The sequence below is a fragment of the Crocodylus porosus genome, unplaced genomic scaffold (genome assembly GCF_001723895.1).
Source record: "Crocodylus porosus isolate Cpor-Errol unplaced genomic scaffold, CroPor_comp1, whole genome shotgun sequence".
Lineage (NCBI taxonomy): Eukaryota > Metazoa > Chordata > Crocodylia > Crocodylidae > Crocodylus > Crocodylus porosus.
The window spans coordinates 11,419,202-11,433,731 of NW_017728927.1; the positions used below are offsets into that span (position 1 = coordinate 11,419,202).

The window sequence follows — 14,530 nt, forward strand, 5'->3', positions numbered from 1 at the left end:
CGCTTCGGTTGACATCGATACGGGCAACCCCAGGGTAGCGCTGTAGCGCTTCAGTTGACATCCATACGGGCAACCGCCGCGTCGCACTGTAGCGCTTCGGTTGACATCGATACGGGCGACCCCCGCGTTGCACTGTATCGCCTTGCAGTATAACACTTGTTTCACTTTAGTACAGGCAACCCCCACGTAGCGCTGTATCGCTTCGGTTGACATCGATACGGGCAACCCCAGGGTAGCGCTGTAGCGCTTCGGTTGACATCGATACGGGCAACCCCAGGGTAGCGCTGTAGCACTTCGGTTGACATCAATACGGGCAACCCCAGGGTAGCGCTGTAGCGCTTCGGTTGACATCGATACGGGCAACCCCAGGGTAGCGCTGTAGCGCTTCGGTTGACATCGATACAGGCAATTCCCGCGTTGCGCTATATTGCTTTGCAGTATAACACTTGTTTCACATCAGTATAGGCAACCCCCGCATTGCGCTGTATCGCTTCAGTTGACATGGATACGGGCACCCCCTGCATAGCACTGTTTCACTTAGTGCTATAACGCTCATTTTACATCCATACAGGCCCCCCCCTCGTACCACTGTCTCGCGTAGCGCTATAGCACTCATTTTACATCAATTCAGGCAGCCCCCACGTAACGCTGTTTTGCTTAGCGCTATAACGCTTGTTTTACATCGATACAGGCAGCCGCCATGTAACACTGTTTTGCTTAGCGCTGTTTCACTGTAACATTCATTTAAAATTGATACCTGATTTCATTTAGCGCTCAGCGAGTTTCATTATAACGCTCGCAGTCGCCATCCTGAGTCGCTAAAAACAATTGCGGTCACCATCTTGGGTGGTCAAATACTTTCGGTTTCGCTTAATGCTTGTTTTGCTTAACATTCAGCTTTTTTCAGGAACCAATTAGGAGTGCTAAGCGGGGTTGCCTGTGCCCAATTCCACTTAGCGCTCAGCAAGTTTTGTGATAATGCTCACGGGCATCGTGCAGCTGGCAGCAGGGAGCTAGTAGCGGCCTTAGGGGAGGGCAAACAGGGAGACCGCTTGTAAAAATTAATTGCACTGAATATTTGTATGATCAATATTATCTGAAGACACTTTCACTGCAGTTCCGTGGATAGGGCAGGGTGAAATTGAAAATGTCTGCCTTGCGTATAGGGCATCAAAATTAAGCCTCCAAGGGACCCCAAATAACCTTCTTGCCCAGCAACTGTAAGGCCGCCACTGAGGGAGCGTACGTTAGCACCACAGCACATCGGCGGCATGCAGTCTCTCTGTGCAGTTTAGCACCAGTTTGTGTCTCCATCTTGGTTTGTCAAAAAAAATCGGTTTTGCTTAATACTATTCCGCTTAACACTCGTTTTTTCAGGAAACAATTAAGAGCACCAAGTAGGGGTTGCCTGTGGTTGCAAAAATTCTTCCTTGCAAGCTTTTGGGGACAAACCCCCTTCTTCAGGCAGAGGGGACGTCTGCAGTGCCTGGAAATGTGCAAAGAAGATTTTTTTCCAATATTTTACCTTTGGCCTAACAAAAGATATCAGATTTACCCAAAGAACCTTGTCTGTCTATGACCTTAGACGAACACATAGATCAACATATCTTAGACCAACATATCCGTGTAGTGGAAAGATGCCCAGTCTTGAGCAGTGCTTCTGGACACTAGTGTAATGCAAATAATAAAAGGAGAGTAATCCCAACACAAAGCTACTGACTTTTCAGACTCTCCTAGACCAACACAGCTACAGTCAACACCCCTGAACAATTTCTGAGGCAGCTAATGGATGCAGCAGGTGCAAAACCAAGTAATTCTCAGGGAGCCTTAACTGGTTTTTTGGGTTTCCTGTCAGCACTTTCTTATGACAGCTTGCCTCAGAATAAAGAAATGTTTCAACTTGGACAACCCAGTGCTCGCTCACAGGCTGGCTTTTTACAGTGTGCAATATAAAGCAAATAAGAAGAAGACTTGTTTGCATTTTTATTTGCATGCTCATGTGCATATTTTTCAGTGTTCGGTCGCTTTTCAGCAAATACAGTAATTATGAGCTTCTAATACGATCATTTCATATTTAAGACCTAGGAATGCTGAGCAGAGACAGAAGCCTCCCGGGTGCCCTAAGTGCCCTACACACCCTCAGGCCTGCGCCAGTAGAGCAGGGTGTCACTTCCCCAGGGAAAGTCTGATTTCTGCCCCCAAAACAGGTTTGGCCTGGAAAAGCACTGGTAAATGCCAGGTTACAGCAGAGCGTGCATGGCTGCCTGCATAAACTGAGCATGAGGCACCCGTGTTACGTGCGTGGGCACGGTCCTGGCCTGTGCAGATCGTAGAATCAGAGAAGATGAGGGCTGGAAGGGACCCCAGGTGGTCACATCGAGTCCGGTGCTTTTCAACCAGTGTGCCGCAAGGATTTAGGAATAATGAGAAGAAGGTTCTCCAGCCATCCAGCACTAACAAATAAGCCGCGTCGATGAGATATTCATGGAAGACTTGAACATGTGTTGGCTGTGCAGGAGAGAGAGAACCAGTCGAGCAGAAGGAAATTAATCTACTGCATGCATATTGGCTGTGGGGGATGCACAATTTGTGAGCCTGTGAAGAGCTGTGCTGTGGATTTTGCTGTGGCAATGAGCTACAGTGAGTACGTAAGTATGGGGATAAGGAATGCCTTAGCAGGTGTGCCGTGGAAAATTTTTATTAATTGAAGTGTGCCTTGGGCTGGAAAAGGTTGGGAAACAATGATGTAGTCCTGAAAATAGGACGAGCCCCGGCTGGATCCTCCACGCAGTCATCTTTCAGAAGATTTGGTGTTTCTGCTGTGTCTTTTCTTTCTTTGATTAAACTCATGGTTCAACAGGACCTCAGACCCAGAACGTGGGGTAATTCACTGCCACCTTGGATCAGCCACTTTGGCCACAGTTTTCAGAAGGACTCTGAGAGCCGAGGGGCCGTTTTCAGAAGTGACTTCAGAACCCAAGACGGTGTCTACACCAGCAATTTGCAACCAGGACGCCACGGCACGCTGGGGAGGCCTCGAGATCCTTGCAAGGGTGCTCTTAGCACTATGCAAACGGGATTCACAAGATCAACCCAGAGATTTCAAATAGGAATCCACAGCTGTGAGTTGTCTGGAGTCTTTGCAGCAGAACTGCTCTATTCATTTTCTGTAGTCAAAAAAAAGAGTGAGAGCGAAGAGCTGGCATTTTCTGAGAGGTGCCTTGAGTCCATCCAGAGGTGCATTGAGTCTGAAAAGGCTGAGATCCACTGGTCTACACAGTGAGGGTAGCAAGTGCCGTTCCCATGCACTCTGCTCCCATGGGCCGCTTCCTGAAATGGAAGCAGTGGAGCAGACCCTACAGTGTTGAAGGCAGGCCAGTGAGCGTGGGGTCTGGCTAACTGGCACCGTCACTCAGCTGTCTGTCGGAAGCACTGCCCAGACATGGCTACACTACTTCCAGTTTAGCAAACGGCCCATCCAAAGCACAGCAGCGCATCTGAGAACGCAGCGTTGGAGCACAGTCCATTTATCACATAGACATCGCCCCAGTCTCATTCATCACCTAGGTGCTTCTGAAGATGTTATCCCTTTGTAGAGCATAGATAATGTTTCCTTAACCCCACTTGATGTCAGTCTTGTCTAATCCTACAGGGCAGGGAATACCCGCCCAACATGTGTGTGCAGTGGAAAGATGCCCAATTTTGAGCAGGGCTTCTAGGCACTACTGTAATGCAAATAATAAAAAAAGAGTAATTTCAATGCAAGGCTACCAACTTTTCAGGTTCTCCTAGTTAGCAGTTTACCAAGGAGATAGGTGATTGCCACCGAGTTTACTGAGAAGGTTATCATGTGTTCATGAGAGATCAAAGTTTGATCTAACATTACACTGAAGCTGACCGGATGTCTGTGTTTCAGGCACGGCACATTTAAAATGACATTTAATTTGCCAGCAGCTCGGGCATTACATAAGAGGATTGTAAGTGTTGCTGCTTTGGACACAGTGGGTTGAAGACGCCACCTGCTGCAGTGTTTGGCCGGTGTGACCACTTGGCTTTACGGTGGCATCCCAGCCAGAAAATCACAGAACCTGGGTATTGAAACCTGTGTCACCCACAGAAATGCGCTTTCTCGAGCGAGTGGATGGGAGGTTTTGGATGCAGAGTTCAGATAACACAGCTGCCCACGCACAACCCTGCAGAAAGCTGTTGAAGTGGTCTCCGTTTACTTGTTTTATTTTCACCTGCACACCTTACATTCTGTCCCAGAGAAGCAGTTCTGTAGCATCTACTAACTATTTTAGTAAAACTGTTGGATATTTTGACCAGAAGACCAGGGTATTTGTTCCAAACTGTGTGGTTTGGCTGTCGTGTCCAGAACCAAAGCTCTTGTCTCCAACTATTGAAAAAAGTTATTTTAAATATAAGTCATCAGCTAGCACTTGATCACAAGTGGCCTCGTCATAGCCTACTCAGTTTGCAAGCATGGTTTCCACCTCTGGTGGTATGTGTTGGGAGTGAGATGCTCCATGACTTCAAAGCATCATGGCTTCAAAGCATGCAGACAGAAGCAATAGGAGCCCACTTGTCGCAATGTGTGGCTCTTTTTCTGGCTTCAGCAAGGCAATGGCCTTAGACCAATGTTAGACCTTTGGAAACCTGCCTTCTCTGCTGACCTAACAGAAGAACGGCTCCAGCCAAGAACAAGCACCTGGGCCATGTTTCAGGGACTCTGGAGAGATACTGTCATCCCCAGTGACTGGATTTTATGAATCTATTAATCTGATCAGTGCTGTCTAGTTTGGACTCTGTAAATGGTTCCCAGTAGTTTCAAGACATGCTCTTCCAACAGAACTACCACTGCTCATTCAGAACTAGGCCTTGGCGCATGTCAACTGGTGCCTCTGCCACATGGGCAGCTTCACTGGCATGATGGGTAAACCTGCTGGAGCTGATGACTGCTAGGCTGCAGAAGTGCCAGATTCGTCTCAGCAGTTCCTGCAAGATCAGGTGAAGTCAAGTTTTACAAGTGCTCCTCCCCAGAGGGCTTGTCTACCAGCATCAAGTGACTCATTCAAGCAACCCGCTGTGTCAGGATCACTACTGAGTCATCCAGCTTGTAGCAGCACAGCACATTGAATGACGGCATAGAGGGAATACCAGCCAGGATCCACACGACACTCAAGTGGCCACACAGTGGGCTGGACCAGATATGGCAGGACTTGCTGGTCCTAGTTCACACCATGACACTTCATGCATTTGTAATATGGTGATTGCTGACTGTAACAGAGTGCAGGGTGCTCTGTTGCTTGCAGGGGCCTCAGCAGCAGCAACAAGGCAATCTGCAGCTGCTTGCAGCCCCAGTTAGGCTGGGCTGCCAGACTGGGGAACAGGGCCCAGCTGCTCTTTGTAAGGGCTGGGCCCTGAACAACAAGGCAGAAGTTTGCTGCCAGGAGCCAAGATAACAACATCGGGGCTGAGCTGCTACTCACAGAACATCTTGGAGGTAGAGGCAAGTGCTACTGGGGATGGCAGGAGGCTTCTGGTCTTGGGCATGACTGGAAACTGCACCCTGCTGGGTAGGATGGCTTGGTGGGACTGTTCATGGCAGAACAGTCCTCCAGAAATGCCAACCCAGTTACCTCCCCCATGAAAGGTGAGTATGAGGTGCTTCTAACCCCATCCCTACATCCCTGGTGGATATGAAGATCAATAAAGGGGGAGCCCAGGCTCACTGCGAGTGCTGAGGCAGGGCCTGGGCCAAGTGGAGGGACCTATGGCAGCAGCCAGGATCGTAGATGAGCCTGAGGTCGCAAGAAGGCTCCTGGGGGGTGGGGTCCTGAGCCTTGGGGAGCTATTAAGGAAGCTCCCAGACTCAGAGATAAGAGGTAGCCCAGGGAGGGCTTGGGATAAGGCTCAGAGCCCTGATCCCACAGGTGGGCTTGGAGGCCTAAGGTGCGGGCTTGGAGCCCAGAAGGGGCTTGGGGCCCCAAGTGGAGAGAGGAGTTGGAGCTCTGAGATTGGATATGGCTCAGAACCCAGTGTTGGCAGGGGCTAGGAGGTCAGGTGTTAGGCCATGGGACATCTGTGAGGCATGGGATATGATAAAGGAAAGTCAGAGTCATATATATAGGCCCTTGTCATCAGGGCAGATAAATGGGCCGCCCACCTCCCGCCTGAGTAACATCTTTGTAATTATTGACATCAACACGTGGCAGGTGAGGGGGTGGGCAGCTAGCCCTAAGACAAGTGAGTGGGTCTATGTTTGAGACCAGCCCTGGGATGCCCACTTGTTACACCAACCTACACTGCATTATGGAAGACAGCACAGTGGCATTCGTGATATCAAATGAACCTTAGCAGAGTAACTGTATTGTACTCCTAGTGGGAATGGCACAGCAGGTCAAATCCACTGACTCAGTTTCTCTAAGTCCCTGGAACACTGCTGTGGGTCCCTTGTAAGCAGCCAGTGTTGATGTTACATGGAAAGCATGCACAGGGATTAAACTGCACATGGCTGTTGCCAGAGCTCTGACGTTAAGCTGCAGGATGCAAAGTGCCACGCTGCTGTCTTGGAAGGCACCCAGTAGCCAAGCTGTTTGATCAGGATTATTTAATCCAGTCTTCTGGGTGGATCATCCACGGCCCTGGGAACTGGGCTAACCGCAACATAGAACAGCTTTAAAGGGCTGGGCCAAAATGGCGTTAAGCAATCCTGTGCTCCCCACATTTCTGAGTCACAAGTTAAAGCAGCCCTACACCTGCTCTGATCTTCATCGACTGGCAACTGTCTCCGCACCGTCCTCATGCAGGTGGGAGACTACTGATGCATTTGGATGCTGGCTGCAACCCTGGGAAGGAAGCTGGGAAGAGGTGGAATAAAACCGACTGCCACCACTCTGTGCCAGCCTGGGAACCCCCCAGCGACTCTCTCAAGTCAGCTATCAGGCTCCTCCTGCTAAACAGTGTGGTGGGACTGCAAGTTGAGGATTTGGCCATTTTCCTCTCACCCCGGTGTTAAACCAGTTGAATTCCATTGGCTCCAGGGGAGCTCAGAGTCACCCCCAGAGCTTACCTGAGAATGAGCTGTAGGCCGGGCCACTCTGATAATGATGGACCTATGAAATAGATATTTTTCACAGAAAACAATTAATTACCCAGAAATCAAGATCATAGCTTAAACACAGCACCCCACACACTGCAAGGCAATGGCCTTAGACCAACGTTAGACCTTTGGAAACCTGCCAGGTCTGAGATGCCAGGCTAGGTTTCTAGCTTACTTTTCCATCTCCATACCCAGAGGATGGGAGTGCTGCTGGGTCACCATGCTAAAGGACAGATCCTGCAAGCTATCAAACACTCACGTGAGAATTGGAGGTGAAGTCTAAGCATATGCTTCATCTGGCAGGATTTGACATTTTCTTGCTAGAAGACAGGGAGGGAAGCATTGGTGAGGAGTCTCATCTGAGCTGAAATACTCTGTGACAAGGCAGGTGCACAGAGTACCCTGAAATGGCCAGAAATAGGGTCCAGGAGATGTTTCTGACATGTCTGAGGGATGAGGAGCTAATGGGAAGTGTCCACTGTGGGCTCGCTGCCCGCCAGGGAACGCTCAGTCTGCTTCTGAGTGCTGAGCACATCCGAGCAGAAGGAAAAGGAGGGACAAGAGTATAAATAGTGGAGTGAAAGGCAGCTTGGTGGACTTCGCAGTTGAGTGATGCAAGGTCAAGAGATGTCTAAGCTGTGAGAGCTGGTCCTGTTACCAGAATTGCTTTGGATACAGGCTATAGATTTCTGTCCTGCTAGCAAGTGAACACCAGTCAGCTATTAACCCAGGGGTGGGAATGTGCTGCCAGCTGTGGAGATCACAGCTTGTGTGCTGACAGGTTTCCTAAGGGTTCAGAAAGCACAGGGATGCTGCCTTTCTATTCAAACACTTTACAAACCAAGACACCATCTCTGAATGCGGAGCAGAGAGGGATGGCCTTGTATGTTCAAATACAGTGGTGTAAATGTTATGTGGGCATCTTAGTTTTGAATATATCTAACAAAAGGAGAAGTAAGTTTGCTGTCTACAGCTGTTGTTGAAGCACTTCATAACATTTCAAATACTATTTACAGTGCTTAATACTATGTACAGTGTTTGGTGCACATTCTGTTTATTTTGTCCGGAAATTGTGTGGTCTCTTTGAAAGTTGCCTGGAAACTATTAACACCTACTTATCAGGGTTTTACATGCATAGAGCCCTGAGGTGTAACTCTGTGATGTCTCTGAAGCAAGGTGCTAGGCTGTGGAGCAGACGGAAAGGGGCAGTAATAGGATTATACTGTCCCTTTCAGCATCACTCTACCCATTACAAAAGCAGGCAGCCTGAACACTCAGCTTTTGCTTGCCATCAGCCAAATGAGCAAAGGTCTGTATCCACTCTGAAATGAGCAGCGGGGAACAAGCACTAGACAAGGCCTGGCCGGGTTTAAATACAATTCAGTGCCTGAAGAGGACACACTGAGCGGTCACTGTAGGGATGTTAGGCTCCCGCAGGGTGTAATTATATGTTGACTCGGTGAAGACAGTGGGAATGAGAGCAACTAGAATGTGGCAGGGGTCTAAGGAAACAGAATTGCTCCCAGCCAGCTGGTTTGTACTTGGCAAAGTGCTCTTCCCGGTGCATCCGCCTGCAGCATCCACTCCCCGCTGAACTTACTGGATTGTAAACTACCGAATGGATGGTAAGCAGTTTCATCTCAGCTGACTCCAAGCCAAAACCAAGACCACCCTAACCTCAATCATCAAGCTCCAGTATACTGATGATGCTGTAGTCTGCGCTCGCTTGAAAGCACACCTTCAAGCAAGTGTCCATGTCTTTACTAAGGCATACAAGAAAATGGGACTGGCACTTAACATTCAGAAGACTAAGATCCTCCATCAACCAGCTCTTAATGAGCAGTCCCCAGTTCCGGCCATTCAGACCGACAGTGAGCCTCTGGAGAACACTGAGTATTTCCCGTACTTGGGAAGCCATCAGTCGCAGAGGGCTGAGATCGATGAAGAAATCCAACATCCTCTCAAATGTGCCGCCTGAGGATGCCTGAGGAAACAAGTGCATGAAGATTGCAGCATCAGATCCAAAACCAAGCTCATGGTTTATCAAGCAGTTGAGATCCGCACCTTACTGTATGGAGCTGAGATGTGGACAAGGTACAAGACACCTCAAGTCATTGGAGCAGCACTGTCAACGCTGCTCACCGAAGATCCTTCGAATCCAGTGCAAAGAGAGACACACCAACATTAGTGACCTCTTGCAAACAAATACCAAGAGCTCGAGGCGATGATCATCTGACATCAACTTCAGTGGGCCAGCCATGTCCTCCAGATGGCTGACTCGAGGCTCCCAAAGCAAGTTTTATTCTCCCAACTCAGTCAAGGAGTACTCTCAAGAGGAGGGAGAGAAAGTGCTTCAAGGATGTCCTCAAGGCCAACCTGAAAAGATGCAACAATGGCATCAACTTGTGGGAAACTATCACCCAGGATTGCCCCAAGTAGAGGAAGGGTCTGCTGCCAGGATCTCAGTACTTTGAAACCTTATGACGACAACAGGAGATGGAAAAGTGGGAGCAGCAGAAACAGTGTGTTGTGGGCCAAGTCAAAAGTCTGGAGCCACCCACTCTGTACAGAAACACGTGCCTGAGTTGCAGCAGTCTGTCACTTCCGGATCAGACCCACAGACAAGACATTCATGGAAGACAAACATCCTCAACTGCAAGGGATTGCCAAAGAAGACTTGACTGCAAGTAACTAAGCATGATGCAAGGCAGACCTACATGGTTTTCTCATCAGCATCATCTCCCCACTGCAGGATCAAACCCTAAAGCCCTGAGGAGGAGAAAATGCTCAAGGCTTGTCCATGTTAGGAAAAGATGCCTGGATATCACCAATCCCATTTAAAATCAATCTAGTTACTCCAGTGCAACCCCCTAATGGAATCACAGATAAACCTGTTTTAAATTGAGTTAGTTAAACTTCAATTAATTCAGTGTAATTTCGACTTCACGGTGATTAAAGTTACCTTGATACACCTTTTCTGATACAGACTAGTCCGGTGTTGCTTCGGAGGGATGCTTCTGGCCACTTTGAGAGAGACAGTGATGGGCCCGTCAGCTGGAGCAGATGGCCCTGGTGGGGGGGGACAGGAGGAGCAAAATGTTACAACGAACAGAAGTCCGTTGAAAAAGAGGCAGAGGCAAGGCTTCAGATGGGGGTGCAAGGCACAAGTTTCTTGTCAAATGCTTATTTGCAATGCATCCTCACTGGGTGATTTAATATAGCCGGTGAAGTGGAAAATTATAGGGAGAAGGCTGCTTTTTGTTATCTGTTGTGGGCAACTGATTGTAACATGTTGTTATGGTCACCCTGATACCACCAAACCGAGCAAATAAATACGATTTTGAAACAGCAGCCAAGGGCACGCTTCTGCATTTATCTGGCTTATTTCTGAAAAAATACTCTCGCATTGATGCCCATTAACTCTGCAGTTCTACAGCTTTTTACCAGTTAGTAATCATTTTGCTGTATTGCATGGAATACATATTTATCAGGTCCCAATTCGGCAAAAAGAAAAGGAAAAAAAGAAAGTCTTGTTTCGACACCACAGGAAAAATCAACCCCCAAATCAAAGCATAATTGAAAAGCAGCCTTGCCAGAGAGGAAAGATGTGAACTGCATGCTCAGAGTGGGTTGCTTGATGTGTTTACCCAGCAGCTAGACAACACAGCGATGCTAACAATGAAAGCTATCCTAATGAGCGCAGCCCTGACCTACCAAAGGAGGAGGGAAAGGCAGCAATTATCCTATGTGCAAGTAATACGGCTGCTTCATGCCAGGTCAGTCCCTCATGTCTCCTGAGCTCAGAGCGCCAATCTCAGTTTAGGGGCTACAAAACATCAACCGATGTAAACTGGGCCTGGGCTGAGTATCAAGTCTTAGCCCACTCAGATGCAATTTAAATGAAAGGGGAAGCATTTCCCACAATTCATCTCTACCGGTCCTACGTCAGCCCTTTAAATGTCAGATGGCCGCTATCCCTTGCTTTTTCTCTAGTCTCAAAAAAAGTCACGTTCGTGCTTTCTGCTCGATGGACCTGAAGCAGGTGTCACAAATGAACGCTGTGCTGTGCCGACGGGAGTTACTTTGCTAACATACCCTATCTCTAAGGCAACCTCGGCACTTATTGCAAACAAATGGCGTCTACTGCCATTGTCCCGTGTGTGTGCGCGAAACCACACAATCATATCAGTGTAGGGATTGCGCACACTGTAATAAACAATCTTTTTCTTCTAACAAACAGACTGTATGGCATAAGTAAGTTTTAAGCACTATATGAGCAACTGGCTAATATACTTCAGCGACCGCCCTGGCTGTGTCATACACATATGTCCTCAAGGAGGCAGATCAAGAACAGAGACACAAGCTCCCAAAGCAGGCAGGTACCAAACTGCCTTTGAGGATCTGGGCCATAATGCGTGACAACGTCACACTGATCCTGACTTGAAGCCTGTGGGCACTGCTGGAATATAATTACCTACATGATGGTGACCATTTCACGTGTATTTCTTGAACCCCAATTTCAGGTGGGTGCAGACTGGGGGAGAGAGGGGGGAATTCAGTGATGCAGTCACTGCCCCCCCACCCTTTGAGTCCAGGCCCACTTAGAGTTTAAGGCCAACTGCCTGGCAGTGGCAGCAGCATTTCTATTTGGGCAGCAATGAACGAGTCAGGTGACTTAATGCCTCATTATAAGCTACCCGGTTCCTTCAAAACTCTTGATTCCTCAGGTGTTAACGGCCTCTCCTTCTTTAATGGTCTTGATATTCCACTAATCAAGCAATCCTTTCTTCTGCAATTCTGGGATGTGTTAACTGCTCTTGATAATGAAGCTCCTATTTCACAACCCTTGAACTAGCTAAAAACATTAACTCAGGTATGGAAGCAACTTTCAGTGAAGCATTGGATGTACTATCAAGATGTTCAAGAAGGCTGGAATTTCTTTTATGAATTTGAAAGGAGATGTACATTTATGGCTACAGGAATAAATGACATCTTTCGCCTAGTTTATTTTGTTTTTTTATGTACGATGTATACTATAGCAAATTAATATGCTTTCCATCAAAGATATACAGGCAGTCCTCGACTTACAATGTTTCAAGTTACACTGTTTCGCACTTACAACATTTGTAAATTGACCTCCTCTTTCAACTTTCTGACATCAGCTTTGACTTTACAACGCTGGATCCGATGTGACGCCATACCAGCGAACAAGTTTGCTGCATCGCCCATCTCCCTGGAGAACATCTGTCCAAACTTCCTTGGACACTTTCTTTAAGAAAGCAGCTGAGACTCCAGAAAAGCCTGCAGCCAGGACTCCTGAGAAGACTCCAGCGAAGACCCCTTCAAAAAGTACAACCAGAAGCCCTTCAAAATGTCCAGCAAACTCACCTCAAAGAAGTCCTCCCAAATCAATATGATTCCTATTTACAATAGAGAAACATTAATGTAGCGATATTATTAATCTATAATTGACTGAGTAAAAAATTCTGGGTTATTTTTGGTGAAAACAAGGTATGGGGCCTTGGTTCAGGATCCAACCCCCCATTCATAACATTGTTTCCTATGGGAAAATTGGTTCCGCGTTACAACGTTTCAACTTAAAATGCGGCTTTCAGGAACCAATTGTGTCATAAGTCCGAGGACTGCCTGTACTTGTTTTGCTTTGATCTTAAACTGACTAATATAGCCCTCACCCCTAGCACATTATTAAAGGATCTCATTATTTTTTAACTGGAGAAAAATGTGCTGTGTTACATGTAATGATGCACCATGCCGTCTACAACACTCATTTCAAAATCCTAGATCTACCCAAACGCCTGGGTATGTTAGGAAAGGGCTGTATTACACAAGCAGTACACTGATTCTTTGCATGACTTAAACAACAGAGGACAAGCGAATATGTGATGTTGTTCAAACAGAAGCTAATGATTCAAGAAATGATCCAAGAACTGTAGGAGGGAGCTGTAGGGCTTCCAAAGCTCACATGAAGTGCCAAAAACTTATTTTCTAATAGCAATTTGGTCTATTCCTCCTCCTCCTCAAAAGAAGCCAGTTTCAGAGGCAAAAAAACCCCCCTGAATGTAAACACCGCTGTCTAGCGCAGACGGACACCGTGTCAGCCACTCCCTGAGATGTGGTTAGCTCTGCAAGGAACCCAGTAAAGTATGTGCTCTGAACCGTTAAGAGAAAGACTGCTTCAGGCTGCCCCTGTCCTCTGAAAGGGCCCCATCTGCCAGATGCTGAGCACTTCTTAGAAGATACTGATGAGCACTTGCAAACACCTTATAAGATCAGGTTAATTGAGAAGCTTCCTCTGTCAGCTCCATTCTGAGAACTTTACTACCCAGGAAGCTTATTGTTTTCATCGTAATTTGTAAAAAAAATAAAAAGAGCCCAGCAGTGATTTTGTTTATTGTAAAATCTGACATGCTGAAGTTGTTCCTATCGGAGTTTATTTAAATTTCACAGCCTGGGCAATATATGTATATATATATTTTAATCACTCTTATAAAGAACATATGATCACAGTAAGTCCTCTCAAACACAAATAAAATTCTGGGAAGAATCCAACACTCAGACTTTGCCATTCCTTAAGACATTAGGGGCACCTATACATGTGACAGGGCTCTGCTGCAATGCATGCTAATCGAGTCTGCTGGAGTGTGTTAATTAGGGTGCTCCAGCAGCTGCCGCGTCACGTGTATTCAGCGTCCCCACATTTCAAAACGCTGGCACGAACACTTTAACTAAAGCTCATTGAACGAGCTGTAGTTAAAGCGTCCCAGCTGCTGTTTTGAAGCATGGGATGCTGAATACACATGACACTGCAGGCACTTTAATTGGAGCTGCTCTAATTAAAGCCCCCCTTCCACCCCAGAGCACGTGTATAGGCGCCCTATGTGATCTGTTCATTTGTGTTCCCGATGCAGATACTATAGCTCTTTACCAAAACCTATGACAAAAGCCGTCTGATCCATGCCCCAGGCTGGAGGGTCCTGAACAAGATTATTTGTTATAAACATATTATAAAAGCAGTACTCTTCAAGGAGTGTGGTTTTTAAGGAAGTAACAACACTTCTATGACCACTTGCACCTCCTGTGTTAAAACTCACTCAGCCACCTTTCTTCAAACTTGCCTTAAAACTTAACGACTCCGTGAGCTATACAACGAGCCAGGTTTGAAGTGCTGCAGTGTTGGTCAGTCTTAAGTTACTGAAGCACAACATTTCTAATCAAAGTATTCAGGGAAAAACCCTGCTGTTTTCAACACATAGCTTAAAATGGCTGTGACTAATTTGACACAGATTACTGAAATCATTTTCAGGGAGACCAAACATGAAGAATCACACAGCCCAAAAGTAATGTGTTTGAGACTATGACCAACTGCAAAAGACAGGCAGAATGGAAACTTTGCCGAGCTAACATCTA

The 14,530-nt window shown here is 47.1% G+C and overlaps 1 protein-coding gene across 1 annotated transcript in view; it reads right to left on the reverse strand.

The window, feature by feature from the left end:
• FOXK1 (forkhead box K1) overlaps positions 1–351 on the reverse strand; it is a 58,463-nt gene extending 58,112 nt beyond the window's left edge. The window contains exon 1 of the mRNA XM_019542151.1: positions 68–351. Within this exon, the coding sequence (XP_019397696.1) occupies positions 68–351 (284 nt within the window). The remainder of the gene's footprint in view (positions 1–67) is intronic.
• Between the last annotated feature and the right edge of the window lie 14,179 nt (positions 352–14,530).